Source organism: Portunus trituberculatus, chromosome 48 (assembly GCF_017591435.1).
Source record: "Portunus trituberculatus isolate SZX2019 chromosome 48, ASM1759143v1, whole genome shotgun sequence".
NCBI classification, from domain to species: domain Eukaryota; kingdom Metazoa; phylum Arthropoda; class Malacostraca; order Decapoda; family Portunidae; genus Portunus; species Portunus trituberculatus.
The window spans coordinates 17,843,643-17,865,920 of NC_059302.1; the positions used below are offsets into that span (position 1 = coordinate 17,843,643).

Below are 22,278 nucleotides of genomic sequence, written 5' to 3' on the forward strand. Positions count from 1 at the left end.
AGCTCTAATACACCTCACCTGTCGCTGCCTGGTTTTTGTTTCGCCCTGCTGAAGCTATTACATTGGCGACGAGGATTACCAAGCAACATGGTAACCATTGGCAAACTCGAAGAGTTTAATCAAGATACTGAAGTATGGACTCAGTATGTAGAGCGATTGGAACATTTCTTCGTGGCCAACGACATAGAAGAAGAGAAGAAAAAAAAATCCACGCTGTTGGCCGTGTGCGGGGCAAAAACCTACGAGCTGATTCGGTCCCTGTGCCTCCCAGATAAGGCAGCCGACAAGTCCTACAAGGAATTGAAAACACTTGGAAAATCACATGTGCCCGAAGCCATCTGTCATCATGAAACGCTTCAAATTCAACTCTCGTTTCAAACTACAGAGTGAGTCTGTGTCAACCTTTATCGCTGATCTTCGGAAATTAGCAGAGTATTGTGAATATGGAGACCAGCTGACTGACATGCTTCGAGACAGACTGGTTTGTGGAATCGACGATAGAAAAATACAAGCAAGATTATTGGCTGACGGGAACTTGGACTTTAAGAAGGCAGAAGCAACGGCACTGGCTATGGAGGCAGCAGCGAGGGACACTCAAGACCTACAGCTGGCGGGGGAGCAGCGAGGAAACCACGTGAATAGGATTACTGAGCGACGCGATGAGGAAAGGAGCGAGGACACTCAGGGAAGGCGGTTTGCACCTCGGCGGCAGTGTTTCAGGTGTGGGGGTCAACATATGGATCTAGACTGTCGTTTTTCGCGCTCTACCTGCTACGTATGCAAGAAGGTGGGGCACTTGGCAAGGGTGTGTCGGAGCAAGAGTAACAAGAACAATAAGATGCATAAGATCGAGCATGGTGCCAGTAATGACAGTGAAGACTGTTGTGTGGAGGAATATGCTATGTATACAGTGAGTAAGTCTCGCGATCCACCTGTTGTTGTTCACCCAAGGTTAAACAAAGTTATGGTGCCCATGGAAATAGATACCGGAGCTGCAGTGTCAGTCTTGAATAAGGAAACGTACGAGGAAAGTTGGAAAGGAAAATCAAAACCTGTGTTGAAAGTTTCTGAAGTGGTGTTGCGCACGTACAGTGGTAGTATGTTGAAAGTACTCGGGGAAGTGGAGGTGGAGGTGGAGTATGGTAACCAGCTAGAGACTCTGCCGTTGGTAGTAGTTGATGGAGACGGCCCTAATTTGTTGGGACGTAACTGGCTACGGAAAATAAAGTTGGACTGGGGTGCGGTTTATAATTGTAGCACGGACTGTGATAATGTCATTCGAAAATTTGATAAAGTTTTCAAGGATGAACTGGGTCTCATCAAGAGCACTAATGCAGTTTTCTACGTGGATAAGGAAGCCTCACCCAGATTCTTCAAGGCTCGTCCACTTCCCTACGCCTTGAAAGAGAAAGTGGAGTTCGAGCTGGAACGACTTTTGAAGCAAGGTGTGATTGAACCTGTGCAGTTTTCAGAGTGGGCGGCGCCTATCGTCCCCATAGTGAAGGTGGATAATTCCATACGCATTTGTGGGGATTATAAGTTGACCGTAAACAGAGTTTGCAAAGTGGACAGTTACCCAATTCCAAAAATAGAGGACTTGTTAGCTAATTTGGCGGGAGGAAAGACTTTTTCAAAGTTGGACCTTTCGCACGCTTATTCACAACTACCACTTGATGAGGAGTCAAAGAAATTTGTGACAATTAACACCCACAAGGGTCTGTTTCGTTATAACAGACTACCATATGGTGTATCTTCTGCTCCTGGAATTTTCCAAAGAGTCATGGAAAATTTACTTCAAGGTATTCCCCATGTAGTTGTATATTTAGATGATATCTTGGTAACCGGGAAAACGGATAAGGAGCACCTTAGTAACCTGACGGAAGTTTTGAGGCGTATGGACAAGGCAGGCGTAAGACTGAAATTGAAGAAGTGTATTTTCCAGGCACCAGAGGTTAATTATTTAGGACACAAAATAAATGCAGAGGGACTACACCCCACGGATGAAAAAGTTAAAGCTATTGTCAATGCTCCTACACCTAGCAACACCACGGAGCTTAAGTCATATCTAGGACTTGTGAATTATTATGGCAGATTTATCCTAACCTATGTACTGTGTTTGCACCATTATACAGATTGTTGCAAAAAGAAGTCAAGTGGCAGTGGGGGCACAACGAGCAGCGAGCGCTGTCCCTGTCTAAGCAGCTGTTAGGGAGCTCCCGAGTACTGGTGCACTACGACAGCAGCAAGTCGCTCTTGCTCACCTGTGACGCCTCTTCACACGGCCTGGGAGCAGTACTTTCACATCGTCTGGAGTCGGGAGAAGAGAGACCGATTGCATTTGCTTCAAGGACATTGGGGTCGGCTGAACGCAAGTATGTGCAAATTGAGAAAGAGGGACTAGCTGTTATTTTGGGAGTAAAAAAGTTTCATAATTACTTGTATGGCCGTCATTTTGAGATTATTTCTGACCATCATCCACTCAAGAGTTTATTCAATGAGAGTCGCCCCGTTCCTGTGATGGCTTCAAGTAGTATTCAGCGTTGGGCCTTGACTTTATCTGCATATGATTACACTATCACCCACAAACCAGGGAAGTATATAACCAATGCGGATGCTTTGAGTCGTCTTCCTCTTCCTGAAGCTCCTAAGGATACGCCGGTGCCAGGGGACGTTGTGTGTATGCTGGAGAGGCAGGACAGGACGACAGTAACAGCGAAGGACATCAGGCGGTGGACGGAGCGAGACCCTATACTGTCTATAGTTAGGAGGAACGTTCAGTACGGGTGGCCTGAAAACGTCACCGTGGAAGCACAAAATCCCTTCTTTAGAAGGAAGTGGGAGTTAAGTGTGCAGGATGGAGTAATATTATGGGGATCAAGGGTGGTGGTACCAGAGGTAGCAAGGAAGAGAGTGCTAGCAGAACTTCATGAGACACACCCAGGGACGTCACGCATGAAAAGCATTGCACGTAGCTATGTTTGGTGGCCAAATATGGATTATGATATAGAGACTGTAGTTCAGCAGTGTGCACAGTGTCAGCAGTTGAGGAATCAACCTCCCGACGCCCCTTTGCAGCCTTGGGAATGGCCAGAGAAGCCGTGGTCCAGATTACATCTAGATTATGCAGGGCCATTTATGGGCAAGATGTTTCTGGTGGTAATTGATGCACATTCTAAGTGGATTGATGCTCACGCCACAAATTCGGCTACTTCATCTGCTACCATTTAAAAATTACAAGTTACTTTTGCGTCACAAGGTTTACCCGAGATTGTAGTGACGGATAATGGCACGAACTTCTGCAGTGAGGAATTTGAAACATTTCTAAAACAAAATGGCATCGTTCATATCAAAACCTCCCCTTATCACCCAGCTTCCAACGGATTAGCAGAAAAGGCAGTGCAGACTTTGAAAAGGGCCATGACAAAAGAGACAGCGGGTTCCTTAGAGTCGCGATTAATGAAATTTTTATTACGTTATCGGGTCACACCACACACTACCACAGGAGTTTCGCCGGCGGAACTTTTAGTGGGAAGGAAATTAAGAACTTGTCTGGACCTATTAATGCCAGGGATAAGTCAGAGAGTATTAAGGAAACAGGAAATGCAGAAAAATTATCATGATAGGAAGGCACACCCGAGAGAACTGGAAGTAGGGGATAAGGTGTATGTTATCAATTTTAGTCCAGGTGCAAAGTGGTTACCTGGAGTAATTATTCAACAATCTAGTCCAGTTTCATTTAAGGTGAAATTGCTGGATGGACGAACGGTGCGACGTCATCTGGACTACGTAAGAAGAAGAGATAGACTGGATGAAGAGGAGGGCAACGCGGATGATTTATCTCCACCAGTTGTGGACATCGTGAATTCAGCATCGGAGCCAGTGAACAAGGTTCGGAACCATCTAGTTCCGTGCCACCCCTAACTGTTTCGGGACGCTCGAATGACTGGCCACCATATAGTACAGGAGAAGTCAAGGAACCTGTTTTGGCACACCGAACAATGTGCCAACTCAGGTTTGGGAACAACAGCCCGGGCATGGATCGAAGCCCCGACAGCCAGCTCTGGAGCAACCCTCGGGGGAGGTGACATGTCGTCGGTCAGAGAGACTTCTCAAGGAACCAGATCGTCTGCAGATCACTTGGGATTAATCTGTCTCATATTCTTGTTTTATTGGGTGTTCGTTTGCATTCAGTTTTACGTTTTTTAGTTTGCATGTTTATTGTTTTATGTTGAAATAGAGTTTAATTCCATGTGTAAGGATAAAGTTGCTAGTTATCTTAATATGAATAGTTTAGATGTTTCATGTTTTATTCAGTTTGATTTTAAAGGGGAAGGAGTGTTGTAAACTTAATGAAGCATTCGAGGCTTCATATGTTTTACTGTTTTATTCGAGTTACTTTCGTTGTTTCAAGCTAGCTGACAATTGTAAAACCTGTGAACTTTGGCTCAGTTCAGCTCCAGCCATGTAGGCGGATACACCTTTTGTCGCTCAGCTCTAATACACCTCACCTGTCGCTGCCTGGTTTTTGTTTCGCCCTGCTGAAGCTATTACACTATTCCTTGCTGTTTTGTAAACTTCTCTTGATAATACATCACTGTTTTTCTTAAGTTTCTTCCATGCCTTTTCTTTGTTCTTTTTTGCTTCTTCACAATATCTATTAAACCACTCTTTATTATTAAAAGTCCTCTTTCTGTGATATGGCACAAACCTCTTCACAGCAGAGTTATATAAATCCATAAATTTATCGTATTTCAATTGCATATCTCCTTCCTGGTATACCACAGTCCAGTCAATTTCATTAAAGAACTCCCTCATATGGTTATAATTTGCTCTAGTATAATTTAATTTTTCCTCCCTGTGTTCCACAATCCTATCTGCGCTTATTTCTGTATCCAGCTTAAAGTTTAGGACATCATGGTCGCTTTTCATGCTCAATTTCTTCTTTTAGGGAGATGCCCCTAGTAAATACCAAATCCAACTTTGCTGCAACATCTTGTCCCCTGCACCTTGTTGGTGATCTCACCCACTGTGTCATCAAGTTATTTGTTGCTACGTTTAACAATTACTCTGCCCACTCTCCACCGTTTACCACTTCGTAGTCTTCCCACACTATTTCCTTACAATTAAAGTCCCCGATTATCATCACTCTGTACTTTCTGGTGAGTTCCTGCTTCATTCTGTCCAGAGTATTTTTCATCACCAGTTGATACTGTTCATATTCCCAAGCACTGGTTCTGGGTGGTATGTATACTGTTATAATATTAATGTCTCTTTTACCATCTGTTATAAGCATATTTATCACTTCCTCATTTCCCTTACAATAATTCACCTCCTTCACTATCAGATCTTCCTTAGTAAGAACCATTATACCACTACCACCTTTATTTTTTCTATCATTTCTCCATACTCTGTAGTGTTTGACATCAAACCAATCTAACTTTATTTCGGGCCTTAACTTTGTTTCCACCACACACATTATGTTCGGTTCATTGTTTCTTAGGTAATCCATACATTCTAGCCTCTTAGACAGAAATCCATCTATATTCGTGTAAGTCACTTGAATTCCATTCCTAGTCTTTTTCTTCGATGTTTCTGTCAGTGTAATGTCTATTCCGTCGGTTATATCCACCACTTCTTCAGCCTCCCATTTCTCATACTCCAAAAAAACTTAGTCTTTTCCTCCTCGGTTCTTACGTCATTCCTCTCCCTCACCTGAGTTACAAGCTCTTTAATTTTCATCCATTCGTCCTGTGACATATTTCTTCTTATGTAAATTGTTTTGGTCTCCTCAGAGTTCTTAAGTTTCCAAGCCCTCCTCAGCAAGGCCTCAGCTGCCACCTGAGACTTTAATTTCAATTTCAATGGTCTACTTTTGCCTTCCTTAAAAGCTCCTAGTCTAACATCTAATTCTTAATACAAAAATTAATTTCTTCACTTACCTGTTTTTCATACAAAATATAGCAGTTCCACTGCTCCACATACCTTTTTCGCCAAGAAACCGCCCGCTTTAGCGCTAGCCTGGCGGCGCTCATTGCTGCCGCCAGCACACTGCGTTTACAACCAGTCAGTTATTTCTCAAGGGAGAGAACCTGACTGGGGGGAGGAAGGGAGGGCAGTGAAGTTTTGTATGAAAAACAGGTAAGTGAAGAAATTAATTTTAGTATTAAAAATTTGATTTCTGTCACAGACACCTGTTTTTCATACAAAATATAGCAGACTCCAACACTGAAGGAGGCGGGAGTCAGAAGAAAGTGCCAGGCGTAAAGGATGAAAATAAACTGTCCATATGTAGACACTAACCTCTTGGCTGAGGCCGGGCAGCATAGGGGTGCCAGCGGGCTCGGCTGAGGGTTTGGGAGGTCCTTCTAACACGTGTGTCTAAAAGGGAGCAGGCCTTAGGGGTCAGGGGATGAGTGTTCCAGGAGCGTGCTCAATACCCTGACGCAGAGGAGAGAACCCCGGCTACTGACCCAATCAACTAAGACGAGCAGTGTAAGGGAGCATTGGAGTATCCACCTGAGGGAGCCGAAGCGTTACCCCAGAGCAATGAGGACCTTGTGGTAGTTGTCAGCCCACAATGTGACCGGCTGCAACAACTGGACCCAAAGAAAAAACGTCGCCTTCCTTCTGCACTATATCGCGGAAATGGTCGGCAAAGACGGAGTGAGTCCTCCAGCGTGCTGCCTTCAGGATGGTCGGAACCAAGCAGTTTTCCCAGAGGAGCATGGAGGCAGCAATGCCACGGATGTCATGGGCACAGGCATTGACCTCGAGGCAGACAGAGTCAGAAATAGCCTCATGGGCAGACTTGATGGTATCCCTGAGGAAGTATGAGATGGCCGCTTTAGACATAGGTCGAGAAGGGCGTTTAACTGCAACGAACAGATTCCTGGGCCTTGTCTCTGAAGCAGTCCATTGTAAGTAGTGGCAGAGAGCCCGAACAGGGCACAAAAAGCACTCCTCATCCATGGAACCGAGAATGGAAGTAAGGTTCTTAATACGGAATTCTCGGGCCGTGCTGTGAACTCCCGTATAAGTCTTAGCAATGAACTCAGGGAGATAGCAGACCATAAGATCCTGTCCTTGCCAGCTAGTCCGGGAGGAGAGGGCCTGGATCTCCCCTACCCTCTGCGCTGTAGCTAATGCCAGGAGAAAAAGAGTCTTCCTGGTCAGGTCCCTGGAGGACGAGAGCCGAAGGGGCTCGAAGGGGGCCTTGGACAGGTAGCGAAGAACTACATCCAGGTTCCAGGAAGGACTAAGATTCCTAGTAGGTCTGCGGGGTTGAGAAGAGCACGCCTTGACAATAGCACTCAACACCCGGTCATTGTTGAGGTCCACGCCCCTGATTGCAAAGACTCCATTCAGCATGGCCTTATAACCCTTAATGGCAGAGGTAGAAAGATTGCAATCCTGGCGCAGGTGAACGAGAAAATCTGCGACCTTTTGGACCGTGGAATTGGAGACAGTGTGGCCGTGATCTTTGCACCACTTCCTGTACACCTTCCACTTGTGCTGATAGTTGGAAGCAGAGGAAGGCCTCTTGTCGTGAGATAAGAACTGGGCCAGGAGAAACCCCTGTACCTCAGAAAGCGCTGGATAGTCTCCACCCTGTCAGCTGAAGCCCGGGGAGACTGGTGTGGAACTTGTGGATGTGAGGCTGTCTCAATAGATCTTTGTGAAGAGGGAGGCGGTGGGGAGGCTCCACCGACGCCGCCAGCAGATCTGGAAACCATTCCTTCTGAGGCCAGTAAGGGGCTATGAGGATGAGACGGGTGTTCCAGGAAGCCCAGAGCTTGTTGAGAACTCTCCTGATGAGGGGGAAGGGTGGAAAGGCATACAGATCCTGGTTGTCCCAATTGAAGAAGAAGCCTGGAGGAGCGACGCACCCCAGCCGACTGTAGAGGCATCCGTGTAGAGAAGGTGGTCTGGAATGGCAACCTGAAGAGGCTGACCCTGCCCCAAGTTCTCATCCTTCAGCCACCATTCCAGGTCCTGACGAGAAGCACTGTCCCAGCTGACCGGATGGTCGTCTAGCATCGACCACCTGTCCCATTGCTGGTTCAGTTGGATCTGCAGGAGACGCGTCCGCCTCCTGAATCCCAGCACTAGATGTATGAGGGAAGACATGTGCCCCAGAAGTCTCAACCAATGCTCCGCTGGGGAACAGGCAACTGAGGAAGGAGCAGAGTAAATCCTGGAGGCCTCGTATCCTCCTCTGGGTCGGGAAAACCCTCAAAAGAGGAGAGCGTATCACCATCCCGAGGAAGGTCTTCTTCCGTGCAGAGGTAAGGGATGACTTCTCCCAATTTACTCGGATGCCCAGGTCCGAGCAGAGCCTGAGCAGACAAGCTGTGGCGTGTCGAACTTCTACCGCTGAAGAGACCAGTACCAACCAGTCGTCAAGGTAGCGAAGGATGCGGATGCCCCGACGATGGAACTCCGCCGAGACAGGAGCCATCAGACGAGTGAAAACCTGCGGAGCAGTGGAGAGACCGAAGCAGAGAACTGGAAACTGAAAGTGGTACCCCTCCCACACAAAGCGCAGGAACTGACAGCTGTGGGATGAATGGGCACCTGAAGATATGCATCCTGAAGGTCCAGTGACACCATCCAGTCGTCCTGTCGGATGGCCGACATTACCGTCCGGACAGTCTCTATCTTGAATTTGGTGGTGACGACGTACGTGTTGAGGAGGGAGAGGTTGATGATGGGGCGGAAGCCGCCTGTGGCCTTTGGAACGACAAACACATGGCTGTAGAAACCTGGGTAGGGAGGCGCTTCCTCTATAGCCCCTTTTGTCCAGAGACGCTGGAGCTCCATCGCGAGGGCGAGACCCTTGGGCGACCCTGGGGCATAACCCCTGCGATCCTCGAAGAGAGTGGTCAGGGGTGGGGGGAAGAGAAGGGGATCTGGTAGCCTTCCCGCAGAATGCTGAAGACCCACTCCTCTGCCCCGATCTTGAGCCAACCTTCCCAGCAAAGGGCCAGACAGCCCCCCACCACCCCATGGTGAGAAAGACTGTCATTTCCGAAAGGGCTTACCCCTCCGTCCTCCTGACTGCCCACTAGGGCGGGCAGAGAGCGGTCCGGAAGATCCACCCCGAGGATTCCCAGGACGAGGGCGAACTTGTGTTCGCCGGGAGGAGCAGCCGGAGGCCTCGAGGCTGAGGGAGCAGGAAGATGAGAACCGCGCTCCACCAAGGGAGTACCGGTGGCCAGACGTGGACGAGCCAGGGCCCTGAGAGCAGTCTCATGGAGAGTTATGGCAGCATTACTCTTGGAAGACTGGAACGCCTCCTGCAGCTTGGCCTCATCAAAGAGGAGAGGAAAAAAGATGGGGGACTGTCTAAGGATGCCCTTTTCCACCTGAGAGAAGGTGGGTCTGAGGTGGGCAATGTAGGACTTCCTTTTCCAGGCCCGAAGATTGGCATTGACGTAAGTAGAATCACGGCAGATGTCATTCAAGGCCATACGAACAGCCTTAAAGAGCTGTCCCTCTAAATCCAATAAGTGCGAGGGGAGATGTGGTCAGTAGGTGAACGGCACCTAAGCACCAAAAAGAGTAGTTGAGTGCGTCCAGAGAACGACCAACCACTCCCTCCATCCAGGCGACCTCCTGCTGGTCACGGATAACCCTCGGCTCACGGGAGCCTGTGTTCAAGGCATGGTGCAAGTCCTGGTTAACGGCAGTAGCCTTCCCTGAGCCTTCCTGGTCCAATACTGCGTACATCCTGGCAAACCTGCCTGAAGGATAACCAAAAGAGAAGCCGGCTTCCTGTCATTGGCCTTCAGGTAAGCATTGTTGGCTTGCTCCCTGAAGAACTGGAGGGGTTGAGCCCTAGCGAGGAGAATCGCCCCTCCCTGTGACTCAGGTGCACCAGCTCCGAGCGCGAGAGGATCCTCTTGCTCAAGCCTTTGGCCCCTCGCATCCTCAAACACTGAATTGATGTAATCCATCATGCGATGGTACATGGAGGCCGATGGGGGCTGGGTCTCATCCTCCTCCAGCCCCCCGGGGATGTGGAGGGATGGGGCAGGTCCTGGAGACAAGGAGGCCGGGCCCTGCCACCCCGAACAAGAAGGCCAGGGGGAACCATGGAGTACCTGTCTATCAGTGCTATCCATGAGGAGAAGGTCACTACCCCGGAGACGGGCAGTCCGGGGGTGCCTCCAGGAGCGGAGACGCCAGCCTCAGAGGGGAAGCGCACACCTCGAGGGGAGGGGAGGTCCTGGCGCCTCTCTGGCGTAAGACAGTGGGTTTGGTAGGACGTAGGGGGGTCGGCTGACTCTGAGCCCCTAGCGGCCGAAAGGACATAGGTGGCAGCCCGTGGAAAGGGCGTGGGCAAGCCACCTGGTAGGCGAAGGGGCAGAGCATCACCCTTGCCTGGGCCCTCACCCTGGGCCTTGGGGGAGGGGCCAGGAGCAGTGCACTGGTCCACCTCTCCCTGTCCCCCACCGACCGGGCCTGGGAAGGAGCCAGGGCACCGGTCACCACTGAGGTGGGGCGGGACTTCTTGATCCTTCTAGCGTCATCCTTAGGAGGATGAGAACGCTTGAAGCCACCTCAAGCCCCGGACGGCCCCTGGCCCCTGACTTGATGTGACTGCACACACCTTTTTGCGTCAGGACTCTGGGGGGGCAGGACACTGAACTTCATCAGGTCTCTGTCCGAGGACGAGGGGAGAGCTGAAAGAGGTGGGTCAGTAGCCAGGGAAGACACAGGGTTATGTAACTCTCCCAACCGTGAAGACACCAGGCTGTCAACAGAAGCAAGGAGTTGCTCCTGCCAGGATTCCAAAAACAGGGAAAGATCTATAGAGACTGGAGGCTTAGACCCCTGCTGAGAAGCTGAATCATCAGCAGTGAGCTCATCCTGAGAAATTACACTGCCTGCCTGAAGGGCAACACCTCCAACAGAAACAGCAGAGGAGACCTGAGAGCTAGAATCCCCAGACATATGGCTCGTGTCACTGCTGATACCAGACCGGGTAAGAGAGCCCTTAGACTTACCCTTTAAGTTAGCTTTAGCCTCCGCTTGCGCCTCAACCCGCATTGATACTTGTAGGCGGTAAGAATCTTATCCTTGCTCCAGCCAGAACACTCATCACACCTCTTACCTAGGCTGCAGAACTCCCTGCACTTGATACAGACCGAATGAGGATCGTGGAGGACACTACCCAAGACCCTGGAACAGTCAGGCCTAGAGCAAATCCGCCTCGTGGGCTGTGGCGAAGGAGACGTAAACACTGCAGAAGGACCGGCAGGGGCGTCCATATGGCTGGCCAAAACACCCTCCAGGACGGGAACAGACAGCCCCGGAGACACAGGAACATCACTAGAATCTTCCTCCATAGAAACAGGAGGAGAAAAGAAGGCGAAAAAAAGGCGAGGAAGAAAGGAAGCAGCGGCGGAAACGCAAGTCTACTCGCTCTGCGCGCCGAGAAATAACTGACTGGTTGTTCACGCAGTGTGCTGGCGGCAGCAATGAGCGCCGCGTTGCCAGTCGTAGCGCTAAAGCGGGCGGTTTCTCAGTGAAAAAGGTATGTGGAGCAGTGGAACTGCTATATTTTGTATGAAAAACAGGTGTCTGTGACAGAAACTTTCTTCTACCTCAGCATATAAGCACTCTTCCTCTTCTGAGATCTTATTCAGTAAAGACTTAATCCTGTGATTTTCCTTATCTCTCCTATCTTGCCAGTTCCTGTTTGTTTCCTCCCTCAATCCTGTTATGATCACGCATTTTTTTTTTACAGCAATATCTCTCACTACATACTCATTTTCCTTTAATACCTTTACCATTTAACTCTGTGTAATCACTTTATTTTCTTCTTCCTGCTTTTTTGCTATCTCCCAAAGAACTTTTGTATTTCCTGGTGTTCTTGCTTCACTTCTTTCATCTTAGCATCTATTAGGTTAAGGCATTCCTCCTTCCTCAGGTCCCCTTCAGATATTTTCTTCTCCATTTCGAGGAGTTTAGCCTTCATCTCGTCACATTGTTTCCTAAGCTGTTTGTTTTCTTTCTCCATTTCAACTTTGTTCTCTATCGTTAACAAATAGATTTCTTTTTTGAAGGACTCGTTTTCCGCTAAGACTCTATCCAGTTTTTCTTCTATGGAACTAATGCTTAGAAACTTCCTTTCTAATGCCTGGATCCTTGCATCCATGTCAAATTTTTCAAGCCTTCTTGGAGTGGTAATAAAACCCTCAAAGTCCCTGGCTGGAGTGGACATCGTGGTATTTATCGCCAGCTGGTTTTGTCCAAAACAAACACTGTGGACAATCTCCGCTTAGGGACCACCCTCCATATCCCGCTTGAAAATGGTCCACTTTTTGCACTTTACGACAGTAGGACATTAATAGGACACTAACATAGAAATACCCGGGCCCTATAAACACCATAGGTATTTTCTCCTCTTCCCCGTCCACAGTCAGAGACGAGCCGTCCTCAGACCTCCTGCTTCGGCGGTGGCTAGTGTGTGTGTGTTGGTGAGTGTGAGGTGCAGCGCAGGTGGCGACGCGCGGCACGGCGATCAGCTGGTCTTTGTTATGATAAGATGCGTGAGTGTAGAGTGGTGATTGTAGACATAATTTCACTTCTATTCAAGTATCCGGCAACTTCTGATATCCGGCATGTCGGCGGTCCCGTTGATGCCGGAAAAGAGGGCTTTTACTGTACATGAGTAATACTTAAGAGTATTTTCCTAGATTCTTTGTGGTCTCGTGATCTATAAGTCATTTTTTGTTGCTACATATACTAATTACCCATATGTAATTACACATATGCCTATATTCTCACATTCAGCACAGAAAATCAACCAGCACCTATATATAGAGATTGTACCTATAAAAGTACCATGTCACCGCCGCTTGCATGCGTGCCGGGAACCACTGGCCACCATACCTCAGATCCTTTCTGTGCTCAGCACGGTCTTCACCTGCGCCTCTTCTCCCTTTTTCCTGCCTTTTATGATGTCCGCTTCCCTGCTGCTTCCATTTCTACTTCTCCCTGAGTTACCATGGCCACTCGGAGTTGTGTTGGGTGCAAGAGGTGGTTGCTGGGCGAGGCTTTAGAGCTGCATTCCCGCTGTGTCTTGTTGGCCCGCCATGTGTTCAGCCGAGGACCGGTGTAGTGAGTGTTCCCAACTCTCCCTTCTCCAGTTCCAAGCGTATGTGAAGGATGGTGAGAAGTGTTCTGGTAAGGAGAAGAAGCGGGCCAAGTCGTCTGGCAGTTCCAGTGAGAAGTGTTCTCGCCAGCAGAAGCCGGCTTCTGAGGCCCCTTGGGCCAGCAGATTTGTCACTATAGGGTCTGATCTTGCTGCCATGAAGGCTTCTATAGCTCAGTTGTCAGCGGTCTTTTTATTTTTCTTTTTTCTTTTTTCTATTTATACCATGTGGGCTATTCACGGGAATTTATGGGCTAAAGGATGTACTTTTTGGGGCACTTCCTATCTCAAAGCCCATCTGCTAGGAAACCATTGCCCCGAGTGAGGAAGCCCAACCTACACTCAGACTGTGGACAGGATTCGAACCCATGTGCTTGGAGACCCCTCAGACCCAAAAGCACACATGGTTCCACTGTACCACAGTGGCCTGTCTCCAGTTCCGCATTTTCAGGGTTTGCGGATAGCGGAACAAGTGTGTGTCCGCCCCCTAGGTTGGTGCTGGGTGTAAAGGAGCCTTGGTCTCCCCTCGGCTCAGGCCTTTTGGTGGTGGCTGCTGGTAGTTGTGGAGCAAGTCTCAGTGTGACCCCTCTCCCTGGTTTGGCTCTGGGAGTGAGTGGGGGGCAGGCTCCCTCTGTTCCAAGCCCTGCCCCAGAGTTGGCGGTTGGGGAAGTGAGTTTGCATGCGGCCCCGTGCTCTGCCCTGCCGTCAGAAGCTTGAGTGCGGCCCTATTCCCTAGTGTGGCCCCAGGAATGAGTGTGGTGTAGACTCCCACTGCGTCAGGTGCTTCCAGGGAGTTTTCAGGTCTCGGTGGAATGAGCTTGCGTGCAGCCCCACTCCCCGGTGTGGCTCCAGGATTGAGTGGTTTGCAGGCTCCCGTTGATCCTGTTTCTTCCATGGCCGGTCGTGGGGTCAGTGGATTGAGTCTACACGCAGCTTCTCTCTCTGATAAGGCTTCGGGGTTTTGTGGGGAGCCAGTTCCTACTGTGCCAGTCTTCCCCTTGGGCCTTGTTGGTGGCGGGGAAACGGAACTTCGTGCAGCACCACTCCCTGGTGGGTTGCCGGGTGATGGTAATTTTGCAGGCTCGGCGAGTGTGTCTTTCATGGGCCTATTTCATTTTGATTTGCTGCATGGGTCAATGCCCTCACAGATCCTGCCCCAGCCAGTTGATGCAGGCATGGACCCTGGTGGCCCTGGGACCCTGGTTCCCGACACCTTGAGCCGGTTGCTCCTCCTTCGGTTCTGCCCCCTCCTGCTCCTAAGGCGAGTGGTTCCTTTCGCTCTAAAAGATTCTTCCGTGGCTGCTTTAAGGGCCGTTGGGGATCTCACTAGGGATACTGCGGAGGTGCTGCTGTAAGTTGGGGCTTGTCTGCACCAGCACTGGCAAGAGTGGGAGAACATTGGAGTCTACGAGTGGGTGGTCAAGACCCTTCGGTATGGTTACGTTCTCCCCTTCTTCAGGGATCCTCCCCTCTCAAGTGCACCTGTGGAGTTTCCATCGTACAGGGTGGGCTCAGACCATCACTTGGCTCTGAAGGCCACGGTTTCCGAGATGCTGGTAAAGGGAGCTATAGGCCGGGTTCTATTCTCGTGTCTTCCTTGTACCCAAGACCACAGGGGGCTGGAGACTGATTTGCAACCTTTCGGTCTTAAATCGTTTCCACATAGAGACAGTTTCGTCAGTGTTAGAGTCAATGGCCGAGGGCGAGTGGATGGTGTCCTTGGACCTTACTATCAGGTTCCTGTCTACCCTCGGTCACACAAGTACATGCAGTTCATCTGGCAGGGGAGAGTTTACCTGTTTCGGGCTCTGTGCTTCAGTCTTGCCATAGCTCCTCAGGTCTTTACCAAGGTGATGGCTCCCGTGTCGGCTTGGGCCCATCGCCTCAGCATACCCTTGCTTCGCTATCTGGACGACTGGCTAGTTTCCAGTCCTTCTTGGGCTTCATGCCACAACAATGCCCGGTCTCTTCTGCCTCTGTGTATTTGGGTGGAGATTCAGGTCAAATGGGCCAAATCCAATCTGTCTCCCAGCCAGAGAAAGCAGTTTTTGGGTATGGTTCTCGACACCGTCAGAGCTCGAGTCTTCCTGTCGCTGGATGCTTCCCAGCTTGTGTTGGGAGCTCACCTTTTCTTTTTTTTTTTTTTTTTTACGGTAAGGCCTATAGCACCTGTAGGCACACTTGAAGAGCGTATGGGAAGCGCTGTTCAGCTTCCACCCATTAGTGGCACAGGCAATTTTATTTATAGTGGTACCCATATTAGGGCCCATATCACCACCTAAGCTCATCTTGGGTATAACCACCTAGAACCTGGGTATCATGGTGATATGTAGATAACTTTAAACCACTCGACAAATGGCAAAGTGTTTTAAGGCTGTACGTGGTGGGATTCAAACCTACGCGTGGACGTTTGCCCGATCCCACGCTCACCACCTTATCAACTATGCCATCTGGGGGTTTCTCTGGCTTCGGGAGTCTGGACTGTGGAGGAGCAGGGGCTCCACATGAATCATCTGGAGCTTTTAGCAGTCTTTTGGGCTCTCAAGAGTTTTCAGCAGGCCTTGTCAGGGTCGGTGGTACCTGTGATGTCCAACAACTCGAAAGTGGTCGGCTATCTCAGGAAGTCCAGGGTCACTCGTTCCGAACCTCTGTCAGCCTTAGCAGGGACAGTTCTCCAGTGGTGTGAGGGCTGTTCCATCTCTCTGTGCCCGGTTTTCATTCCAGGATGCCGCAATGTGATTGCGGATGTGCTCAGTCAAGAGTGTGTCAGGTCAGAGTGGACCTTCCATCCCAAAATTTGCAGGAAAGTCTTCCAGGTGTGGGCGTCTCCTCTGGTAGGTCTGTTTGCCATGGCACTGACTCATCATCTGCTCCTGTATGTATCTCCTCTTCCGGATCAGGGAGCCTGGAGACACAATGCGTTCTCTTTTCCGTGGAACAGTCTGGATCTGTACGCCTTTCCATTGTTCGCTCTGATCCGCCATGTTCTGGTGATGGTTCCCGAGTGACAGGCTGTGCATATGACACTAGTTGCTCCTCTTTGGCCTCAGGCAGACTGGTTTTTCCTGCTGGTGGACAGTCCCTGGGTTCTTGCTATGTGGCAGTCTCTCCTTCAACAACCTCACCACCCCCTCTTCCACGGTTCTCTGGAGAAGATCCATCTTCATGCATGGCGACTCTCCAGCGTCTCTTCCGGGCGCAAGGGTTTTCGCGCAAGGCTGCTAAGTTCAGGCAGTCCTCTACCTCAGTTTACTAGGCAAAGTGGAGAGTCTTTGGTGGTTGGTGTGACTTGAGGGGTTTGGTTCCTTGCTCTGCCTCAGTAGTGTAGCTGGCAGATTTTTTCATTTTCCTTTTTGAGTCTAAGTGCCTGTCAGTGTCAGTGATTTGGGGTTATCATTGTGCCTTAGCTCCTGTTCAGTGTCAGTCAGGCTTAGACCTTTCCACCGATACAGACCTTTCTTCTCTGTTCCACTCCTATGTGGTCTCTTGTCCACTTTGTTCGCCTCAGTTACCTGCCTGGGACCTTTCTCTGGTCCTTCGGTCCTTGTTACGTCCTCCTTATGAGCCGTTGCTAACAGCCTTGCTGAGAGATGTCTCGCTTAAGACCGTGTTTCTTTTGGCGCTCACTTCGGCTCGTCAGATAAGCGGGCTTCACGGCCTGTCAGCTGAGGTGCGTCACTCCAAAGGTTGGACGTCCATGACCTTTTCCTTCGTCCCCGATTTCCTGGCTAAGAGTCAGTATCCGGGCCAGCATTCCTTCGACGAGTTCACTATTCCTGCTCTTCTTGATTTTGTCGGGGAGGACGAGGTAGACCACCTTCTTTGTCCGGTTTGTACGGTCCGTGAGATTCTACGCATGACTAGGGATTGTCGGCCGGCCAGCTCTAGGTTGTTGGTCACAGTTTCAGATCCCAGACGAGCTGTCCACCCTCATACCTTGTCTAAGTGGATTCGTCAGGTGATTCGGAGGGCCTATGTGAGTGTCTCGGAGGAGGAATTGCGCCTTCTGAAAGTGAACGCCCATGAGGTTCAGGCTATTACAACCAGTGTTCTCTTCAGAAAAGTTAAGAGTCTGGACTTGGTTCTCAAGGCTGGTACATGGAAGAGTATGACCACCTTTGCCTTCTTTTACTTAAGGGATGTTACTCATAGGTATTTAGATACTTTTTCCCTTGGGTCGATAGTTTCAGCGCTGAGGGTTGTTCACTGATGCTGGTTTAGTTTTCTTTCTGGATTTCCCTTGTTGTCAGCAACAAGATTTACAGATACATTATTTTTCCATTTTCGGGGTTTTGGCGAATTTGGAGATCATGTCTTCCACCCTCAGGTTTCTGTTACACCCTCCCACCTATACTTGGGAATCTGGCATATGTAATTACATATGGGTAATTAGTAAATGTAGCAACAAAATAGTTTTTTAAAGTAGAACTTTTTTTGTGAATACACTTACCCATATGTAATTACATAAATAGAGGTTTCCTTCCTCCCTTTCCTCCGTGTTTCTGTCAATTTTGGCACAAAGAACCTGAGGTATGGTGGCCAGCCAGGCCGGTGGTTCCCAGCGCGCAGAGGTGACATGGTACTTTTATAAGCACGATCTCTATATAGAGGTGCTGGTTGATTTTCTGTGCTGAGTGTGGGAATATGGGCATATACGCATATGTAATTACATATGGGTAAGTATATTCACAAAAAAAGTTACTTTAAAAACTATTTTTTGTGATCCTTTGCATGTAGAGATCACTGAATTAGTGGTGTTGTGATGTTATAATGTTACTGGTATTAGATGTATAACGTGTTGCCGTGCTAAATGTCAAGAGAGCTTAAGATGAGAAACTGAGGAAGTAAAGACACTGTAGTTGAAGTTGAGTAGAGTACAGTGAAGAAGATTAGCAGAGAGAGATGTGGTCATGTTGTTTTAACATTTGTTTTTATGTGTGGTTGTTACACTTGCTTATATGTTATTCAATAAATGTAGTTAGTTTTGAGCTGCATTTGTGAATGCCCCAAGGAAGATTCCACTAGCCTTAGTCACTTAGTTGTCCTTGACCTTGCAGGACAAAAGTACTAAGTACCATAACAGAGTATTTTAAAGATAAGCAGCTGTATGTGGTAGCCTGTCAAGTGCCAGTTACAACACAGATGATGCAAAGCTTTTGAGAGTAATAAGAAACATGTATGAAATTGCAGAAAGACATTGACAAGATTTGGAACAGCAGCCAAAAGTGGAAATTAGAATTTAATACCAGGAAATGCCATGTAATGGAAATGGGGAAAAGTACATGGGAATATAAAATGGGAGAAGAGATTATAATGAAAAGGAGTGAAGGAAAGACCTGAGAGTGATTATACAAGACAGCCTCTTTTAGGGACTTCGGTGAAACCTTTGCTGTCGGCCTTGACATATCGAAAGCCTTCGATAGAGTCTGGCACAAATCTTTAATTTCTAAACTACCCTCCTACGGATTCTATCCTTCTCTCTGTACCTTCATCTCCAGTTTCCTTTCCGATCGTTCTATTGCTGCTGTAGTAGACGGTCACTGTTCTTCCCCTAAAACTATCAACAGTGGTGTTCCACAGGGTTCTGTCCTATCACCCACTCTCTTTCTATTATTCATCAATGATCTCCTAAATCTGACTCAATGCCCTATCCACTCCTATGCTGATGATACCACCCTGCATTATTCAACAGCGTTCAACAGACGCCCAACCCAACAACAATTAAATGACTCAAGGCGAGATGCTATAGGACGCCTAACTTCTGATCTTTCACTTGTTTCTGATTGGGGCAGAGAAAACCTGGTTTTGTTCAATGCCTCAAAACTCAATTTCTACAACTATCTACTCGACATAACCTTCCAGACAACTATCCTCTCTTCTTCAATAACACTCAACTTCCCTCTCCTCTACATTAAACACACTCGGTCTATCCTTCACTAAAAATCTAAACTGGAAATTTCACATCTCTACTCTTGCTAAATCAGCTTCCAAGAAGTTAGGTGTCCTATGGCGTCTTCGTCCATTTTATCTCCCTCCCAGCTGCTTGCTCTGTACAAGGGCCTTATCCGCCCGTGTATGGAGTATGGCTCTCATGTCTGGGGGATCCACACACAGCTTTACTAAACAAGGTGGAATCTAAAGCTTTTCGTCTTATCAACTCTTCTCCTCTAACTGACTGTCTTGATTCTTTAAGTCACCGCCGCAATGTTGCATCTTTATCTGTCTTCTACCGCTGTTTTCATGCTGTCTGCTCTTCTGAACTTGCTAACTGCATGCCTTCCCCTCCTGCGGCCTCGCTGCACAAGACTCTCTACTTCTTCTCATCCCTATTCTGTCCATCTTCCTAATGCAAGAGTTAACCAGTATCTTCACTCCTTCTTCCCTACACTGGTAAACTCTGGAACTCTCTACCTGTGTCTGTATTTCCACCTGCCTATGACTTAAACTCTTTCAAAAGAGGAGTGTCAAGACACCTCTTACGTTAACTGGACCCTCCTTTTAGATTTTTCTGTTTTTTCTCTTTCTACTTTTCTTTTAACAGGGCCTGGCAACCAGCGGGATTTTTTTTTTTTCCAACACTGTGTTTGCCCTTGGCCAGTGCCCTTGTAATGTAAAAAAAAAAAAAAAAAAAAGCCTCACTCAAGAAAGACATATAAATGGACTATTTGCTTCAACATACAAGACATTAACTAACATCAGAGTGGCATTCAATTACAAGGATAAGAGTATGATGAAAAAGATAATAATCACTATGATAAGACCTAGACTGGAATATGCAGCAGTGGTATGGTCACCATACAGGCAGAAAGACATCAAGAAACTAGAAAGAATCCAAAGGACTGCTACAAAGATGATCCCAGAAATAAGGGATTTTCCCTATGAAGAAAGACTGAAGGAAATGGAATTACCAACCTTGAAGGATAGACAGGAAAAAGAGGACCTCATAACGATGTATAAGCTAGTAAACCATATGGAAAAGATAGACAGACAAGATCTGGTAACACTGACAGAGGATGGAGATAGACAAACAAGAACACATTACAAGAAGATACGAAGTCAGTGTCTGAGGAACATTAACAAGCTCAGTTTTCCACATAGGACAGTGGACATCTGAAATGGATAAGTGATGAGATTGTAACAGCAGAAAGTGTGCACAAATTTAAGGAAAAGTTAGATAAATGAAGACATACAACATACAACTAGGTAAAAACAACTAGGTAAATACACACACCTGCACCCTACCGCTGATGCCTTGCCGCCTCCCAAGACGCCAGAGGAGAAGCAGCACTTCCATAAGACTTCCTGCCAGCCCCTCCAGACCTGCCAGCCGACCCTCACCCACCACCTGCAGATAGGTAGTATAAAATTACTACCACAAGCACTACTACTACTACTACTACTACTACTACTACTACTACTACTACTACAACTATTACTACTACTACTATTAGTTTATTTATATTACAATACTGCCACAAAGAACTGTAATTATATATAGCACAAAATCCATCAAAATGCAAAAAGGAAACATATATACAAAGTTAATATACTTTCAGATCATGAATAGGTACACTAAAGACACACTGAAAATTCTACGTAACTTTTTTCCAATAAGATATAAGTTCTGAAGCAGGATAATGAAAAAAATTATAAGATACCTTAAACTCATGAAACTCCACTATGATTATTGTGTCTCACCTTGATAAACTTCTCCAGGTACTCCAGAGATTTGTAACAATCTGCAAGACCAGTGTGGAGGTCTGCCAACTGCACCACAACTTCTTTCAGCTCCTCCTTGTCTCCTTGCTCATTTTCCTCATCCTCTTGCATCTCTTGCTCAGCCATTACTTACACCAAGAAATGACAGATATTGCTTTGAATTGTATTTTATTTGTGTGTGTATTTAGAAAAAATTGTTCATCATTTCCCATTACCTGTAGTATCCCTAAGATGAGACCATTTTTAGCATTCAGAGATCTCTAAAGAATTTGAAAACTTACATGGGTGAGCATGAAGATGAGCCAAGACAGAGGAGAGCTCTAGGAACCCATTGGACCATGAGCTTCTGAGGTCCCCGAGAGTACTGTCACTGCTGCCCACCTGATTTATGAGAGAAATCAATTAGAAACTGACATTTAAAGGGCTGAGATGGGTTAGGATGTAAGATAGAGATACAGGCCTTATAAGGAAAGAAAAAAAAACAAGACAGTAAAGATGTAGGCATTATGAATAAAGGAAGGAATGTACAAAAAAGGATAACATGGAGAGAAGGAAAGATGAGGGTCAGGATAAAGGAATATGTTTGGGTGAGGATTATAGGAAGGGGGAAGGAATTACAAAACCTAAAAAATAAAAAAAGTTGAAGAAATAAAGTGATCTTGGATATTCATACATAAGGCATGTTTGTTTGTTTTTTTTCAGCTAAATCTTGTTCAAAGTAATTATGATTATCCTCATATCATTCCAGTGATCTCAAAATGATCTTTCATACTTGCATATAATCTCTCCTTTAAGTACATGAATACAATACACATGGAAACAGAATACAAGGAATACACTCAACACAATAATAGACCAAACCTGTGAAAATTTTTCCTTAAACCTCTTAGTATTATTCAGCAATAGAGTTCTTGGGCTTCTTGTGTCCTTTTCCTGATCCTCTTGATCCTCCTCCTCACTTTTCTTCTCTCCTGCAGCCTCATCTTTCCTCTCCTCTGGTCCCCCATCCATACTCTCCCGTCCATGCAGTTTAGGAAAGCTACCTCCACCTCCCTGCTGGCCACCCTCATCCTCCTCTTGAGAATCATAGTCCAGGGCAGGAAAAGGAGGCTGTAGCTTGCTTACTCTGCAGGAGTAGTAGTAGTAGTAGTAGTAGTAGTAGTAGTAGTAGTAGTAGTAGTAGTAGTAGTAGTAGCAGTAGCAGTAGCAGTAGTATTATATAGTAGTAGTAGTAGTAGTAGTAGTAGTAGTAGTAGTAGTAGTAGTAGTAGTAGTTGTAGTTGTTGTTGTTGTTGTTGTTGTTGTTGTTGTTGTTGTTGTTGTTGTTGTTGTAGTAGTAGTAGTAATAGTTGTGGAAGTAGTAGTATTAATAGTTGTGGAAGTAGTAGTAGTAGTAG

General features: G+C 47.4%; 1 protein-coding gene across 1 annotated transcript in view; it reads right to left on the reverse strand.

Annotated features, from left to right (window-relative positions):
* The window catches only part of LOC123498434, a 47,206-nt gene extending 25,214 nt beyond the window's left edge, over nucleotides 1-21,992 (reverse strand). The window contains exons 1-4 of the mRNA XM_045245537.1: nucleotides 21,743-21,992; nucleotides 21,163-21,262; nucleotides 20,861-21,009; nucleotides 20,394-20,507 (exon numbers count right to left, since the gene is read on the reverse strand). Of these exons, the coding sequence (XP_045101472.1) occupies nucleotides 20,394-20,507; nucleotides 20,861-21,009; nucleotides 21,163-21,262; nucleotides 21,743-21,892 (513 nt within the window). The 5' untranslated portion in view covers nucleotides 21,893-21,992. The remainder of the gene's footprint in view (nucleotides 1-20,393; nucleotides 20,508-20,860; nucleotides 21,010-21,162; nucleotides 21,263-21,742) is intronic.
* Between the last annotated feature and the right edge of the window lie 286 nt (nucleotides 21,993-22,278).